We start from the raw sequence: 19,456 nt of genomic DNA on the forward strand, positions 1-19,456 counted from the left end.
TCAATCACTGATAGGAATTTAAATAAAAGAAATACAAGTTATACTAAATTATTTCCCACAAAACTATATATCAATCTGCTCATATCCTACTCCTCTATGACATATTGCTGGTAGATTACACTGCATTTTCATGGTGACAAGTGCTTCTTACGCCAATCCTAATAAGGCTGGGGCTAAATGACATGACCAAGGATCACAGTGTAGAAGGGCAGCCATAGACTCGTGATCCTAGAATAACAAAAGATCCAACCCTGCTGGTTTTTATGTGATTCTGAGGTCATGGTAAACATGCAAGTCCCACTGCGACCCCATTAATTTCTATGGCTGCCATGCTACACTGCGATCTTTGATTGTGCAAGATCGCTGTGTAGCCCCAGCCTAAATAATTGGCCTAATCTATGTTTAAAATGCAACAAGATTAATAAGAGGCGCATGTATCTCAGAGGTCTGTACACCAGAAAATGAAATCTATGCTGTCAAGGAGCTCACAAAGAATTCTTGTTTAACTTACAACAGTTTTCTTGTGCAAGAATTATTAAATATGTCAGGTTGCAAATTTTTGTGCAAAATGGGACTTGCAACAAAGTTTTCAATTTTGTTTTGCCAGACAATTAGTGTGGAACATTAAACTAGACAGTCTAAAAGTACACCAGGTTTATCATCCAGCATCACCAGCTTTGATAGATCTGCAGAATATTTAAACCAAGCATGTCAAACTCAAAGGCTAACATGGGCCAAAAAAAACAAAATTTAAGTTTATGTGGGCCGCATCAAAAAAAAAATAATTTTTTTACAATATAATGCAGACGGATCCGTTCTAAACGGATCCACCGTCTGCATTATATGAGCGGATCCGTCTCAGACGGATCCGCTCTGAACGCAAGTGTGAAAGTAGCCTTAGGGGCGAGAACCTGGGATCTTTCATCCCTTGTCCTATTCAGCTCTATCAGGGTGAATAGGACTTCACACTGTCCCTGCTGCTCTGTGCCTTGTGCACACAGCATCAGGGATGTTACCATGGCAACCAGGGCTTCTGTAGCATCCTGGCTGCCATGGTAACTGATCGGAGCCCCAGGCTTACACAGCTGGGGCTCCGATCAGAAGCTGCCACTGCACCACCAATGAGGGGGAGGGGAGAGGTCCCTGTGGCCACTGCCACCAATGATTTTAATACTGGGGGGGTTGAGAGGGGCTGGCGCACTGTGCCACCAATGATTTTAATGGGATGGGGGGTTGAGGGGGGGGCACACTGCACCACCAATGATAAATTACCCCTTTATACAGGAGGCTGGTACTGGCAGATCAGCAGTTAACCCCTCAGGTGCGGCACCTAAGGGGTTAACTGCCTCTGATCGCAGCTCCCTGTCAGCGGCAGGGTGCCGGCAATGCGATTCTGCTGCCGGCACCCACCTCCTGTATTGTGTTAAAGACTGACTTTCACTATCAGGCCACACAGAGCGGCGCCCAGCGATGTCTCAGCACTCACCATTAGTCCTGGGCGCCGCTCCGTTCGCCTGCAGTGCTCCATTACTGTCTCCTCTCCTGCTCCACATGCTGCTGATTACTATCGGAGCGATGGGAGGAGACATCAGCTTCACTAGTGGGCGTTCCTTCTCCCTGCGCTGTGATTGGACAGCGCTACAGCCAGGAAGAAGGAACGCCCACTAGTGAAGCTGATGTCTCCTCCCATCGCTCCGATAGTAATCAGCAGCATGTGGAGCAGGAGAGGAGACAGTAATGGGGCACTGCGGGCGAACGGAGCGGCGCCCAGGACTAATGGTGAGTGCTGAGACATCGCTGGGCGCCACTCTGTGTGGGAAATGGGAATAGTCCTATCATTGGTGGCTCAGTGCGCCCGCCCCTCCTCCGCCCCTCTCTCCTCATTGGTGGCGCAGTGCGCCCGCCCCTCTTCCCCCCCTCTCTTCTCATTGGTGGCAGCGGCAGCAGCACAGGGGGGAGGGAGGACAGCTTCCTTCTCCCCGTGCTGCTGAGAGAACATGAGCGCGCCGATAGCAGCGCGCTCATGTTCAGAGATACTAGACTGCCGGGCCGCAAAGATATTCACCGCGGGCCGCATGTTTGACACCCATGGTGTACATTTTGGCCAAAGCATAATAAGCCACTCACCACGTCAAGGTCGCCTCTATGAGTGGTCCCTAACACTAGTTCCTACCTGTTTATGGGCCATGACAGCCACACAAAGTCTAGGGAGCGCAGGTACAGCATGCACGCCAGGCACACTCTGCTTTTAACCCCGTCCGATGCCGTGACAGCTTTCATCGGATCCAGGGATGCAAGTACCAACATGCATGCTGAGCCCACTATATACTTCTCCTGGAGCCAAATGGCTACTGGTAAGCGCTATAAAAGTAGACTTTAAAACCAGCCTCCAGGCAGACTAACTGGTCAGGTGTGCATGACTGCATGGAGATCGCCACGCCTCCAATATATACTACAAAGAAAAAATGTGGGGGATTCAGTCAGCACAACCCTGTATGCAGGTGCACATCGCTATGGCGAAATACATATACAAACTCAAAAACACAAATGCAATAGCACTCTGCAACCAGCACTCTGCCCTGCCTCCCAATGCCTCATTCAACATCCAGCATAGAGGCAGGGCAGAGTGCTGGTTGCAGAGTGCTATTTCATTTGTGTTTTTGAGTTTGTATATGTATTTCGCCATAGCGATGTGCACCTGCATACAGGGTTGTGCTGACTGAATCCCCCACATTTTTTCTTTGTAGTATATATTGGAGGCGTGGCGATCTCCATGCAGTCATGCACACCTGACCAGTCAATCTGTCCTGGAGGCTGGTTTTAAAGTCAGTATAAAACTGAGTCTACTTTTACAGCGCCTACCAGTAGCCATTTGGCTCCAGGAGAAGTATATAGTGGGCTCAGCATGCATGTTGGTACTTGCATCCCTGGATCCGATGAACTGTCACAGCACCGGACGGGGTTAAAAGCAGAGTGTGCCTGGCGTGCATGCTGTACCTGTGCTCCCTGGACTTTGTGTGGCTATCATAGCCCATAAACAGGTAGGAACTAGTGTTAGGGACCACTCATAGAGGCGACCTTGACGTGGTGGGTGAGTGGCTTATTACGCTTTGGCCAAAATGTACACCAATGCCTCATTAAACATCCAGCATAGAGGCAGGGCAGAGTGCTGGTTGCAGAGTATTATTTGAGTACTGTATAGTGGTGTTATTTTGTACTGTATGGTGGTATTATTTGAGTACTGTATGGTGATATTATTTGAGTACTGTATGGTGGTATTATTTGAGTACTGTATGGTAGTATTATTTGAGTACTGTATGTTGGCGTTATTTGGACATTCTATGTTGGTATTATTTGGGTACTGTATGGTGGTATTATTTGTACTTAGTATGTTGGTTTTGAGAATGCTATATTAGTATTATTTGGTCACTGTATGTTGATATTACTTAAGGTATCACACAGGGCCCGATCCAACATCAGGTCAGCCCCGGCCCTGTCCATTACTCTTTCAGCATGGGTCAGACTTTCAGCGTTTATACTGTATACCATGTAATATGGGCAGACTTGCTTTTCGTTACCTTTGCTCCACTCTGCACCATCTAACTGTCTAGTCTAAGCTTGCACTGTCTGAAAATTAGTCAGTACTAGTAAATCTGCACCCTTTATGTCTAAAATGTTTTGGATTCTAATTAACTAGGTTTTTATTTGTAGAGCTTGGTATATTGTAACATATAATAAAACAAACACACCATAGCCAGGATAAAACGAGTAATGACAAAGCTGTAGTAGTTGAAGGTAAATGCCACTGCAACACCGAATATAAACTGGCATGAGCTTGTGATCCACATTATTGGTCGTCTTCCCACTCTGGAGATAACAAGAAAAACAAAAAGTTCAGAAAAACAAAAATTCTACATCAGATAATAACACTTTTTTCGGTGGATGGTTGGTTGGGATTGTCTAAAGGGATTGTTATAGAATTATTATCATGTTATTTTTTCTGCTTTTATTTCCTTGTAACGTCACCCTCACTGATCAGCTGTTTTTAGCAGCAGTAGACTGAGAAGTGGCAGTGCAGCTGTACTGCAGCTCAGCTTCCAGTCAAGATCCAGAAACTTCACAGAGTAGGGAGCCTTCTACTTCTGTCCGTACACTTTTAGCTTCTGGTACAACATCAGCCAGTGCAGTTGATCAGTGGGGGTTTTGGATGTTGGTCCCCCACCAATTTGATATTGATGAACTATCCTGATAGGTCATCAATATCCATAGCCCGGAGAAGCCCTCAAAGGGCATATATACCATAGAGGCAACCCATGTACCTCCTAGAGGACACATTATTTGGCCACTCAACTCAGAATTTCCATTTCCACTCTGTAGTGTCTGTGCTGGCATATTGCAGCTCATTTCTTATTCAAGTGTATCATGGAAAAATAGTTCTATGTCTTCACACTTCTTTTACATTTTGTTGAGGCCTTGTTCTAAAAAAACAAACAAGTTTTCCCCCATGAATCTGCACTCAATAAACCACAATGACAAAGTGAAAACAGAATTTTAGGACACTTGAAAATTAGTTCTGGAGGCCCCCTATTCCCTTGATCATCTGTGATATGTTCCTACAACGTGATTGGAGTTCACTTGTGGTAAATTCAGTTGCTTGGACATGATTTGGAAAGAAACACCCCCTGTGTAAGGTCTCACAGCTGACAATGCATATCAGAGCAAAAATTAAGCCATGAGGAGGAAAATGCTGCCTGTAGAGTTAAGAGACAGGATTGTGTGGAGCTGATAGAGCTTCAGATGATCTTCATAGAAGAATGGCAGACAACCCCAGACAGATCTGGACAAGGGTACAAAAAGTTTCTGCTGCACTGAAAGTTCCCAAGAGCACAGTGGCCTCCATAATTCTTAAATGGAAGTTTGAAACAAGCAGGACTCTTCCTAGAGCTGGCTGCCCCACCAAACTAGTAGTTATCGGGCGGAAAGGGCCTTGGTAACAGAGGTGACCAAGAACCTAATGATCACTCTGTCTGAACTCCAAAGATCATGTGTGCAGACTGGAGAATCTTCCAGAAGATCAACCATTACTGCAGCACTCCCCTAATTTGGACTTTATGGCAGAGTGACCAGAAAGAAGCCTCTCCTCTGTAAAGCACAGTATGAAAGTTTGCAAAAAAGACACCAAAAGAACTATTTTAGACTGTGAGAAACAAGATTCTCTGGTCAGATGAAACCAAGATTTAACTTTTTGGCCTCAATTCTAAGGCCCCTTTCACACGGGCAAGAATTCCGCGTGGCTGCAATGCGTGAGGTGAACGCATTGCACTCACACTGAATCCGGAGCCATTCACTTCAATGGGGCTGTGCACATGAGCGGTGAGTTTCACGCATCACTTGTGCGTTGCGTGACAATCGCAGCAAGCTCTATATTGACGCAGGCCCCATAGAAGTGAATGGGGCTGCGTGAAAATAACAAGCATCCTCAAGCAAGTGCGGATGCGGTGCGATTTCCACGCATGGTTGCTAGGTAACGAACGGGATGGGGACCGTGATCTTTATTATTTTCCCTTATAACATGGTTATAAGGGAAAATAATAGCATTCTTAATACAGAATGCTAAGTAAATTAGGGATGGAGGGGTTAAAAAATAAAATTTAACTCATTTTATCCACTAGTTCGCGCAGCCCGTCTTGTCTTCTTTCTTCTTCTTTGAGAACCTTGGAGAAAAGGACCTTTGGTGACGTCACTGTGCTCATCACATGGTCCATCACATGGTCCATCAGCATGGTGATGGACCATGTGACGAGTGCAGTGACATCACCAAAGGTCCTTTTCCTCCCAGGTCATCAAAGAAGAAAAAAGAAGACGAGCCGGGCAGCGCGAACAAGTGGATGAGGTGAGTTTAATTATTTATTTTTTTTTTTAACCCCTCCATCCCTAATTTACTTAGCATTCTGTATTAAGAATGCTATTATTTTCCCTTATAGCCATGTTATAAGGGAAAATAATAAAATCTACACAACACCTAACCCAAACCCGAAATTCAGGGATGTAGTCCGGGTTTGGGTCTGGGTACCACAGTCAGTTTTTTCTCACACGCGTACAAAATGCATTGCACTCGCACGGAAAAAACTGAAGAATGCAACGCAATCGCATACAAAACTCACCCCACTCGCAGGCAAAATCGCACGATTTTCCCACGGCATCCTATCCGGCCCTCACACGTGACGCCCGTGTGAAAGAAGCCTAAGGGTCATGTTTGGAGGACACCAGGCATCATTCTGTGGGGGTGTTTTTCAGCAGCTGGAATAAAGAGACTGGTCAGAGTTGAGGGAAAGCTGAATGGAGTTAAAGTACAGAGATAAGCTTAATGAAAAACCGATCCAGAATACTCTGGACCTTAGACTGGGGTGAAGGTTTACTTTCCAACTAGACAATGACCGTAAGCACAAGACAACACAGTAGTGGCTTAGTAACAACTCTGTGAATGTCCTTGAGTGGCCCAGTTGCTCTAACTTGACTCCAATCAAATATCTCTGGAGAGACCTGAAAACGGCTGTCCACTGATGGTCCCCATCCAACATGTCAAAGCTTGAGAGGATCTGCATAGAAGAATGGCAGACAATCCCCCAAATTCATATGTGTAAATCTTGTGGCATCATACCCAAGAAGACTGGAGGCTGTAATCGCTGCCAAAGGTGCCTTAACTGAGTAAAGTAAAGGGTCTGAATACTTACACCAACACAATAGTTTAGTTTTTCCTTTTTAATAAATTAGGAAAGATTTTGAACATTCTGTTTTCACTTTCTCATTATGTGGTATTGAGTGCAGAATGATGAGGAAACATTTGAACTTTTTTACTTTAGCACAAGGTAGCAACATAACAAAAAGTGAAAAGAACGGAAGACTTTCAGAATGCACTGTAGTCAGTAATTGGACTTGTTTTGTTTATTTTTATTAGAACCATTTTGAGGTGCACATAACATAACTTACTTGCTTTTATTAATGGGGGAGGGGGTGATATTCTGTTTTAAATGTATGCTGTTTAACTAGAAAGTTACCTTTTTTCTATGGGTCAGTACAACTATGCCAATACCAAATATATATATATATATATACACAGTATATTTATGTATAGTTTATTTTTTCTTGTACTACTTTTGCACAAGAATATCATGTTTCTTTAAAAAATAAAACAAAAGTTGCCACATTCCAAGATTCAGGTAGGATGGGAAGATTACATTTATGTATTTATTTATTTTTATTTATTTTGTTGTTGTTTTTGGGGGGGAAGGGGGGTAGTTGGGGGGGGGGGGGAAGCAATTCCGCCATTGTTGTTTTGTGTGCACCTGGAACACATCTGAAAACTGCAACAACATAGATATTGGTGCATTTTTAAAAGACTGCAGCAAAGAGCAATTTTCATTTTTAATGGCTGTAATATGCAGCCAGATGGAGGTTAACCATGCAACCATTAAAAGGGTTTTCCAGGCTGTTGATCTTAAGAATAAGTAATCAATATATGATCAGTGGGGGGCCAGCCATCCCGCACCTTCAAAATCAGCTATTTCCTGCAACTTTCGGTGCGAGAACTAACTCTTGAATGGAACTGGAAACACAGCTCTGTTCAAAGTGTAGTGACTGTGCCAGGTTACTGCTGCTCAGCTCCCATTCACTTCCATAGTAGATGAACTGCATTCACCCAGCACAGCCACTACACTTTGAACAGAGCTAGTTCCTGCGCTAAAGGTTACAGGAAAGAGCAGATCAATAACCAGTGTAGGACATTGGATATTAAAAGGGGTTGTCTCACTTCAGGAAATAACATTTATTACTAATGTATTGTTATTATCCATATTCCTTCCTTTGCTGGCTTGATTCATTTTTCCATCACATTATACACTGCTTGCTTCCATGGTTACAGACCACCCTGCAATCCATCAGTGGTGGTCGTGCTTGCACACTATAGGAAAAAGCACTAGCCTATGTGTGCTCCCACGTTTCCAGCCGCCAGACAGGCTGGTGCTTTTTCCTATAATGTGTAAGCACGACCACCACTAATGGATTACAGGGTGGTCGTAGCCATGGAAATGAGCAGTGTATAATGTGATGGAAAAATGAATCCAGCCAGCAAAGGAAGCAATATGGACAATCACAATACATTAGTAAGTGGCTTGTATTAACTTTCTCTACATGATAAATGCCACCTGCTGAAGTGAGGATAGGTCATCAGTATCAGGAGACTCGAAAACCCTTTAAAAATGAAAGTTCTTTTTTGCTGCAGTATTTTAAAACGGTGCCGAGCTCTATGCCAGCACGGTTTTTGGACTAATCACAGTTGGCCTCTACCACTGATCTATATGCTAAAAAGAAATGAGAAATTTGAGAGGGAAGAAGGAGTGGGCGTGGGATGTGGGGGTCGATATTTTTTAATGAGTGGTCCTGTTTAGGAGTAACTGTGAAAAATTTTAATGCTCACATATAAAATGTGACGGTGGAAATTTCCATTAATAAATCAGTATCCAGTAGAACTTGCATAACCCAAAATGCCCCCGTAAATTAATTATAACATTTTTAAATTGTCAATTTTAAATGAAAAAAATCTGATGATCTTTGCACTTTTGTACTCCTGCCTAATTGGAATTATTCAATGTTGGCTCCATTTGGTGTACTCGTGTACCAGAGGTGGCCTCATTAAGTACTGGCAAATACATCAAGGGTGACTTGTATTTATATATAAACATGTTTTTACTATTAGTATGGATTTTAATGTTTCCTGATGGCATTCCAAATTCTTACATCTTTTTTTTTAACGAATTCTTCAAATCAAGTTCATTGTACTCGTTGTTTTGCCATATAATATAAGAATGTTCTTTACCTGAATTGCTGTGCTAATTACACATAGGCCTGATTCTCTTGGCTGCAAACTTTATATATTTTCGTGATCCTATAATTTCGTGATCCTTTGATTCAGTAGTCTCACAATTAAACAGTACTCTTTTAGATTATATAATACATACCTTTCAAGTGTAATGTTTTTTAAGCTCTTGTGTGTAAATATTGCTGTTACATACTTGTTAAGACGCCCCCTACGTGTGCAGTAGCTCAGTCCTACCATTAGGATCTTCTTTTACACGGTAGGTGAAATGACTGTTACTTTTGAACTGTAGGTGAATGTTGTCAGAGGGAATCAATAGAACTAAAAAAAAAGGGAACTCCATAACGAGTAAGTAATAGCAGGAACATGTTTTTTTTTTCCCTTAAATATCAGCCCCTTTAATTCTGTCATCAAGAGTAAAATATTAGCAGAGCATAGTCCTTGTCACCTTAGAAATGCAGAAGGCTGAAGTGCTGGTGCTCCTCCGCTACACTATAGTGATACATGTGTGATTTATTAACCTTCCTGAAATCCGAAAAAGACTCTAATGAATAATGACCTTTATTCTTTTTTTTTTACTTTTTTTTGTAAGATTATTAACCTCCGGCACTCCAGCTGTGGTAAAACTACAACTCCCAATGTGCACACTTGTTTGGCTGTTCTCAGAAGTCCACAGAATTGAATGGAGAACTGCCAAGCAAGTGTACATCTTGGGAGTCGTAGTTTCACCATAGCTGGAGTGCCGGAGGTTAGCCATCACTGCCCTATATAATCTTACTAAATATTACAACCATAGATCTCTTTCTCTTACTACAAAAATACAAAAGTAGCATTCCCATTTATGTAACATATGGACGCAGCTGTTTTTTGGTTGTGCACTAATTAGGGTATGACCACACGGAACAACCCTTGGGATGCGGCTGCCTGCGGCCAAGTGACGCGCGACCATACGAGCACAGCTGCATCATATTAACTGAATACAACCACACTACTCCTGTCTATTAGTAATGGCCACATAGTTTTGCAGGTTACTGTGCAGCCGTTACCGAAGAAGGCAAAAGTTCATAGTCTGCAGTATTTGCTCATACGGATGCCTGGCGCTTGACCACAGGCAACTGCATCCCAGGCTACGTTGTATCCTTATGGGGTACTCTGATGGTTATTGGTGCATAGCCTTGTGTTGGTGGCCAGGGTTTATGTAGAAAATGTATTGCTTAATGTTAATACATGGGTCATGTGGCAAGCCCCATTATTTTTACAATGCAATTACAAGAGAAGACTCGGAATTGCATTGATAAATCTTGTTAAATTACTAATGAATGTAACACTGGCCATACACATATGATCGGCCACCACATCACACCAGTAACATGTCTACGCCGATCTTTCAACTGCCCCTATCTTCTGTTAGAACCTGTGACAGGTACAGAAAGAAAGCTGTAGCAGAAAGGACACACCCTCTGAGAAAGGACAAAGCCCCTGAGCTGTGATAGGGAGAAAGCTGCAGTAGAAAGGACACACCCTCTGAGAAAGGACAAAGCCCCTGAGCTGTGATAGGAAGAGAGCTGCAGTAGAAAGGACATGCCCCGCTCATCTGTCAGTTTGAAATAAATCTAGCAGAGTAAAGCCTCATGCAGACGTCCGTGGAACACAGTCCGTGAGATACCGGACTGGCATTGCAGGAACACACGGCGTCATTGGTTGCTATGACGCCGTGCGCTCCTGCAATGCCAATCCGGTATTTCACGGACCGCGTTCCACGGACGTCTGCATGAGGCTTAATTGGAGCAATGAATCTCCGGATCCATGTGCAGTACAGGGCTGGTTGTAGCTTGGTTAGAAAGGAACTGGCATGTACTATATAAGGGCTGGCCAACCTGCTGCTCTCCAGCTGTTGCAAAACTACAGCTCCCAGCATGCCCAGACAGCCTACAACTATCATCCTACAGCAGGGCATGGTGGGAATTGTAGTTTTACAACAGCTAGGGAGCCGCAGACCTGTACAATATGATGTCTGATTTTCATTTTTCATCATGGGATAACCCTGTTAAGCATATAATTAAAAAAAAAGAATTGTGCAATGAGCTTGTGTGAGGGGTGACAAATTATAGAGGATAGTAATGTTGAGCATTTGTGAATGCGTAGTTAAATAGTATTTGTCAGGTTTATGTGTTTGGATCGTTTGGTAGTCTGTCCTGATATAAGTAAACTTCAAAGCTCCACTGGCTCTGATCATCTTCCCAGAGCAATGATTTTCAGTGCAATCCAAACAAAACAAAAGAACACATAATCCCAAGCTTCCAAAAGCTGACTGACTGTGCAAAAGACCGCATGGGGTTATGAAAGGGAACTTTCTGAATGGTAAACACCTCTGTCCTTCCTTTTACTATATTTATACCCTAATGTAATCTAATGTCGACTGCCTGATGTGTTTTTTGAATTTTGTTCAAGTTGTCATTTCTTTGTTAACCACCTCAGCCCCCAGGGCTTAAACACCCTGAAAGACCAGGCCACTTTTTACACTTCTGACCTACACTACTTTCACCATTTATTGCTCGGTCATGCAACTTACCACCCAAATGAATTTTACCTCCTTTTCTTCTCACTAATAGAGCTTTCATTTGGTGGTATTTCATTGCTGCTGACATTTTTACTTTTTTTGTTATAAATCGAAATTTAACGATTTTTTTTGCAAAAAAATGACATTTTTCACTTTCAGTTGTAAAATTTTGCAAAAAAAACGAGATCCATATATAAATTTTGCTCTAAATTTATTGTTCTACATGTCTTTGATAAAAAAAAAATGTTTGGGTAAAAAAAAAATGGTTTGGGTAAAAGTTATAGCGTTTACAAACTATGGTACAAAAATGTGAATTTCCGCTTTTTGAAGCAGCTCTGACTTTCTGAGCACCTGTCATGTTTCCTGAAGTTCTACAATGCCCAGAAAGTACAAACACCCCACAAATGACCCCATTTTGGAAAGTAGACACCCTAAGATATTCGCTGATGGGCATAGTGAGTTCATAGAACTTTTTATTTTTTGTCACAAGTTAGTGGAAAATTATGATTTATTTTTTTTTCTTACTAAGTCTCATATTCCACTAACTTGTGACAAAAAATAAAAACTTCCATGAACTCACTATGCCCATCAGCGAATACCTTGGGGTGTCTTCTTTCCAAAATGGGGTCACTTGTGGGGTAGTTATACTGCCCTGGCATTCTAGGGGCCCAAATGTGTGGTAAGGAGTTTGAAATCAAATTCTGTAAAAAATGGCTGGTGAAATCCAAAAGGTGCTCTTTGGAATGTGGGCCCCTTTGCCCACCTAGGCTGCAAAAAAGTGTCACACATGTGGTATCTCCGTATTCAGGAGAAGTTTGGGAATGTGTTTTGGGGTGTCATTTTACATATACCCATGCTGGGTGAGAGAAATATTTTGGCAAAAGACAACTTTGTATAAAAAAATGGGAAAAGTTGTCTTTTGCCAAGATATTTCTCTCACCCAGCATGGGTATATGTAAAATGACACCCCAAAAGACATTCCCCAACTTCTCCTGAATACGGAGATACCAGATGTGTGACACTTTTTTGCAGCCTAGGTGGGCAAAGGGGCCCATATTCCAAAGAGCACCTTTCGGATTTCACTGGTCATTTTTTACAGAATTTGATTTCAAACTCCTTACCACACATTTGGGCCCCTAGAATGCCAGGGCAGTATAACTACCCCACAAGTGACCCCATTTTGGAAAGAAGACACCCCAAGGTATTCGCTGATGGGCATAGTGAGTTCATGGAAATTTTTATTTTTTGTCACAAGTTAGTGGAATATGAGACTTTGTAAGAAAAAAAAATCAAAAAAAAAAATCATCATTTTCCACTAACTTTGACAAGAAATAAAAAATTCTAGGAACTCGCCATGCCCCTCACGGAATACCTTGGGGTGTCTTCTTTCCAAAATGGGGTCACTTGTGGGGTAGTTATACTGCCCTGGCATTCTAGGGGCCCAAATGTGTGGTAAGGAGTTTGAAATCAAATTCTGTAAAAAATGGCCGGTGAAATCCGAAAGGTGCTCTTTGGAATGTGGGCCCCTTTGCCCACCTAGGCTGCAAAAAAGTGCCACACATGTGGTATCTCCGTATTCAGGAGAAGTTGGGGAATGTGTTTTGGGGTGTCATTTTACATATACCCATGCTGGGTGAGAGAAATATCTTGGCAAAAGACAACTTTGTATAAAAAAATGGGAAAAGTTGTCTTTTGCCAAGATATTTCTCTCACCCAGCATGGGTATATGTAAAATGACACCCCAAAACACATTCCCCAACTTCTCCTGAATACGGAGATACCACATGTGTGACACTTTTTTGCAGCCTAGGTGGGCAAAGGGGCCCACATTCCAAAGAGCACCTTTCGGATTTCACCGGCCATTTTTTACAGAATTTGATTTCAAACTCCTTACCACACATTTGGACCCCTAGAATGCCAGGGCAGTATAACTACCCCACAAGTGACCCCATTTTGGAAAGAAGACACCCCAAGGTATTTGCTGATGGGCATAGTGAGTTCATGGAAGTTTTTATTTTTTGTCACAAGTTAGTGGAATATGAGACTTTGTAAGAAAAAAAAAAAAAATCATCATTTTCCACTAACTTGTGACAAAAAATAAAAAATTCTAGGAACTCGCCATGCCCCTCACGGAATACCTTGGGGTGTCTTCTTTCCAAAATGGGGTCACTTGTGGGGTAGTTATACTGCCCTGGCATTTTCCAGGGGCCCTAATGTGTGGTAAGTAGGTAAATGACCTGTGAAATCCTAAAGGTGCTCTTTGGAATGTGGGCCCCTTTGCCCACCTAGGCTGCAAAAAAGTGTCACACATGTGGTATCTCCGTATTCAGGAGAAGTTGGGGAATGTGTTTTGGGGTGTCATTTTACATATACCCATGCTGGGTGAGAGAAATATCTTGGCAAAAGACAACTTTTCCCATTTTTTTATACAAAGTTGGCATTTGACCAAGATATTTCTCTCACCCAGCATGGGTATATGTAAAATGACACCCCAAAACACATTCCCCAACTTCTCCTGAGTATGGCGATACCAGATGTGTGACACTTTTTTGCAGCCTAGATGCGCAAAGGGGCCCAAATTCCTTTTAGGAGGGCATTTTTAGACATTTGGATACCAGACTTCTTCTCACGCTTTGGGGCCCCTAAAATGCCAGGGCAGTATAAATACCCCACATGTGACCCCATTTTGGAAAGAAGACACCCCAAGGTATTCAATGAGGGGCATGGCGAGTTCATAGAATTTTTTTTTTTTTGGCACAAGTTAGCGGAAATTGATATTTTTTATTTTTTTCTCACAAAGTCTCCCTTTCCGCTAACTTGGGACAAAAATTTCAATCTTTCATGGACTCAATATGCCCCTCACGGAATACCTTGGGGTGTCTTCTTTCCGAAATGGGGTCACATGTGGGGTATTTATACTGCCCTGGCATTCTAGGGGCCCTAAAGCGTGAGAAGAAGTCTGGAATATAAATGTCTAAAAATTTTTACGCATTTGGATTCCGTGAGGGGTATGGTGAGTTCATGTGAGATTTTATTTTTTGACACAAGTTAGTGGAATATGAGACTTTGTAAGAAAAAAAAATAATAATTTCCGCTAACTTGGGCCAAAAAAATGTCTGAATGGAGCCTTACAGGGGGGTGATCAATGACAGGGGGGTGATCAATGACAGGGGGGTGATCAGGGAGTCTATATGGGGTGATCACCCCCCTGTCATTGATCACCCCCCTATAAGGCTCCATTCAGAGGTCCGTGTTTTGCGGATCCGATCCATGTATCAGTGGATCCGTAAAAATCATACGGACATCTGAATGCAGCCTGACAGGGGGGTGATCAATGACAGGGGGGTGATCAATGACAGGGGGGTGATCAGGGAGTCTATATGGGGTGATCACCCCCCTGTCATTGATCACCCCCCTATAAGGCTCCATTCAGATGTCCGTATGTGTTTTGCGGATCCGATCCATGTATCAGTGGATCCGTAAAAATCATACGGACATCTGAATGCAGCCTTACAGGGGGGTGATCAATGACAGGGGGGTGATCAGGGAGTCTATATGGGGTGATCACCTCCGTCATTGATCACTCCCCTGTAAGGCTTCATTCAGACGTCCGTATGATTTTTACGGATCCGATCCATCTATCAGTGGATCCGTAAAATTCATACGGACCTCTGAATGGAGCCATACAGGGGGGTGATCAATGACAGGTGGGTGATCAGGGAGTCTATATGGGGTGATCACCTCCGTCATTGATCACTCCCCTGTAAGGCTCCATTCAGACGTCCGTATGATTTTTACGGATCCGATCCATCTATCAGTGGATCCGTAAAATTCATACGGACCTCTGAATGGAGCCATACAGGGGGGTGATCAATGACAGGTGGGTGATCAGGGAGTCTATATGGGGTGATCACCTCCGTCATTGATCACTCCCCTGTAAGGCTCCATTCAGACGTCCGTATGATTTTTACGGATCCGATCCATCTATCAGTGGATCCGTAAAATTCATACATCTGAATGCAGCCTGACAGGGGGGTGATCAATGACAGGTGGGTGATCAGGGAGTCTATATGGGGTGATCACCTCCGTCATTGATCACTCCCCTGTAAGGCTCCATTCAGACGTCCGTATGATTTTTACGGATCCGATCCATCTATCAGTGGATCCGTAAAATTCATACGGACCTCTGAATGGAGCCTTACAGGGGGGTGATCAATGACGGGGGGGTGATCAATGACAGGGGGGTGATCAGGGAGCCTATATGGGGTGATCACCTCCGTCATTGATCACTCCCCTGTAAGGCTCCATTCAGACGTCCGTATGATTTTTACGGATCCGATCCATCTATCAGTGGATCCGTAAAATTCATACGGACCTCTGAATGGAGCCTGACAGGGGGGTGATCAATGACAGGGGGGTGATCAATGACAGGGGGGTGATCAGGGAGTCTATATGGGGTGATCACCTCCGTCATTGATGACTCCCCTGTAAGGCTCCATTCAGACGTCCGTATGATTTTTACGGATCCGATCCATCTATCAGTGGATCCGTAAAATTCATACGGACCTCTGAATGGAGCCTTACAGGGGGGTGATCAATGACAGGGGGGTGATCAGGGAGTCTATATGGGGTGATCACCTCCGTCATTGATCACTCCCCTGTAAGGCTCCATTCAGACGTCCGTATGATTTTTACGGATCCGATCCATCTATCAGTGGATCCGTAAAATTCATACGGACCTCTGAATGGAGCCTGACAGGGGGGTGATCAATGACAGGAGGGTGATCAATGACAGGGGGGTGATCAGGGAGTCTATATGGGGTGATCACCTCCGTCATTGATCACTCCCCTGTAAGGCTCCATTCAGACGTCCGTATGATTTTTACGGATCCGATCCATCTAACAGTGGATCCGTAAAATTCATACGGACCTCTGAATGGAGCCTTACAGGGGGGTGATCAATGACAGGGGGGTAATCAATGACAGGGGGGTGATCAGGGAGTCTATATAGGGTGATCAGGGGTGATCAAGGGTGAATAAGGGGTTAATAAGTGACAGGGGGGGTGTAGTGTAGTGGTGCTTGGTGCAACATATTACTGAGCTACCTGTGTCCTCTGGTGGTCGATCCAAACAAAGGGGACCACCAGAGGACCAGGTAGCAGGTATATTAGACGCTGTTATCAAAACAGCGTCTAATATACCTGTTAGGGGTTAAAAAAAATCGCATCTCCAGCCTGCCAGCGAACGATCGCCGCTGGCAGGCGGGAGATCCACTCGCTTACCTTCCGTTCCTGTGAACTCGCGCGCCTGTGTGCGCGCGTTCACAGGAAATCTCGGCCATCGCGAGAGGACGCACCGGCGCGTCCACCCAGAAGAGCAGGGCCGCCGCCAGGACGCAATCCTGCGTACGGCGGTCCTGAGGAGGTTAAAGGAGTTATCCCATGCAAAGTATTACTATGCAATGAGTAGGGCATTTCAAATGAAGTATTATTGCGATAAGTATTATTATTACAATAATATATGCAATAAAAATAATATATATATATATATATATATATATATATATATATATATATATATATATATATATAAATTTTTATGTACATTGCATTTTATTCTCTGGTAAAGCCCCCCATATACCTTTTCTCTGGTAAAGCAACCCATATACCTTTCATTCATCCAGCTTTATCTCTCCCTATACAGTGGAGAAGGAAATTGTGGGGGCATTACCTAGCATACTGTATGTATCTGTGAGGGTATTACATGCCATATGTATCTCTGGAGGTATATGTGAGGAACTATTTTCTATGTGGTGGAGGAATGGGTTAGCAATTAGAGCTAAATGCAATGCTCCCTGTGAGATGCAGGTGCTTGATGAGCTACTGCTCACCCACAGAAAGAGAAGCAAGTTCTCCAGATAAGCAGATAAGTGAGTTAATATATTTGCACAGTCCTTTTGTTCTCTCGGGTAATAAGCTACCGCCAGAAGTGTCTGGCAGCGGCTTTCTCTGCTCTTTTATTAGAATGCACATACATGTTAGGCCAAGCCAAATGTGCATGGGGAAGCCAGGAGAAAGTCCGGAAAAATAGCTGTCTTCGTCCGACAGCTATTGAATGTGCACGAGTTTTAACTTAGGCTACTTTCACACCTCCGTTCGGTGCGGATCCATCTTGTATCTGCACAAACGGATCCGCACCGATAATGCAAACGCTTGTATCCCTTCAGAACGGATCCGTTTGCATTATTCTTTAAAAAAAAAAAAAGTCTAAGTCAAAACAGATTCGTCCTGACCTACAGTCGTGGCCAAAAGTTTTGAGAATTACATACATATTGGAAATTGGAACAGTTGCTGCTTAAGTTTTTATAATAGCAATTTGCATATACTCCAGAATGTTATGAAGAGTGATCAGATGAATTGCATAGTCCTTCTTTGCCATGAAAATTAACTTAATCCCAAAAAAAACTTTCCACTGCATTTCATTGCTGTCATTAAAGGACCTGCTGAGATCATTTCAGTAATCGTCTTGTTAACTCAGGTGAGAATGTTGACGAGCACAAGGCTGGAGATCATTATGTCAGGCTGATTGGGTTAAAATGGCAGACTTGACATGTTAAAAGGAGGTTGATGCTTGTAATCATTGTTCTTCCATTGTTAACCATGTTGACCTGCAAAGAAACGTGTGCAGCCATCATTGCGTTGCATAAAAATAGCTTCACAGGCAAGGATATTGTGGCTACTAAGATTGCACCTCAATCAACAATTTATAGGATCATCAAGAACTTCAAGGAAAGAGGTTCAATTCTTGTTAAGAAGGCTTCAGGGCGTCCAAGAAAGTCCAGGATTGTCTCCTAAAGAGGATTAAGCTGCGGGATCGGAGTGCCACCAGTGCAGAGCTTGCTCAGGAATGGCAGCAGGCTGGTGTGAGTGCATCTGCACGCACAGTGAGGCGAAGACTTTTGGAAGATGGCCTGGTGTCAAGAAGGGCAGCAAAGAAGCCACTTCTCTCAAAAAAAAAACATCAGGGACAGATTGATCTTCTGCAGAAAGTTTGGTAAATGGACTGCTGAGAACTGGGGCAAAGTCATATTCTCCGATGAAGCCTCTTTCCGATTGTTTGGGGCATCTGGAAAAAGTCTTGTCCGGAGAAGAAAAGGTGAGCGCTACCATCAGTCTTGTGTCATGCCAACAGTAAAGCATCCTGAGACCATTCATGTGTGGGGTTGCTTCTCATCCAAGGGAGTGGGCTCACTCACAATTTTGCCCAAAAACACAGCCATGAATAAAGAATGGTACCAAAACAACCTCAAACAGCAACTTCTTCCAACAATCCAACAACAGTTTGGTGAAGAACAATGTATTTTCCAGCACGATGGAGCACCGTGCCATAAGGCAAAAGTGATAACTAAGTGGTTCGGGGACCAAAACGTTGACATTTTGGGTCCATGGCCTGGAAACTCCCCAGATCTTAATCCCATTGAGAACTTGTGGTCAATCCTCAAGGGGCAGGTGGACAAACAAAAACCCACTAATTCTGACAAACTCCAAGAAGTGATTATGAAAGAATGGGTTGCTATCAGTCAGGAATTGGCCCAGAAGTTGATTGAGAGCATGCCCAGTCGAATTGCAGAGGTCCTGAAAAAGAAGGGCCAACACTGCAAATACTGACTCTTTGCATAAATGTCATGTGATTGTCGATAAAAGCCTTTGAAACGTATGAAGTGCGTGTAATTATATTTCACTACATCACAGAAACAACTGAAACAAAGATCTAAAAGCAGTTTAGCAGCAAACTTTGTGAAAACTAATATTTGTGTCATTCTCAAAACTTTTGGCCACGACTGTACATTGAAAGTCAATGGGGGACGGATCCATTTTCAATTGCACCATATTGTGTCAGTGAAAATGGATCCGTCCCCATTGACTTACATTGTAAGCCAGGACGGGTCCGTTTGGCTCCGCATCGTCAGGCGGACATCAAAACGGTGTCCGCCTCCAGAGTGGAATAGAGGCTCAACGGAG

The 19,456-nt window shown here is 43.4% G+C and overlaps 1 protein-coding gene across 1 annotated transcript in view; it reads right to left on the reverse strand.

Annotated features, from left to right (window-relative positions):
- The window catches only part of SLC22A16 (solute carrier family 22 member 16), a 64,903-nt gene that overhangs the window by 17,791 nt on the left and 27,656 nt on the right, over nucleotides 1–19,456 (reverse strand). Inside the window, exon 3 of the mRNA XM_040428877.1 lies at nucleotides 3,750–3,867. Coding sequence (XP_040284811.1) covers nucleotides 3,750–3,867 — 118 coding nt within the window. The remainder of the gene's footprint in view (nucleotides 1–3,749; nucleotides 3,868–19,456) is intronic.

Source organism: Bufo bufo, chromosome 4 (genome assembly GCF_905171765.1).
Source record: "Bufo bufo chromosome 4, aBufBuf1.1, whole genome shotgun sequence".
NCBI lineage: Eukaryota > Metazoa > Chordata > Amphibia > Anura > Bufonidae > Bufo > Bufo bufo.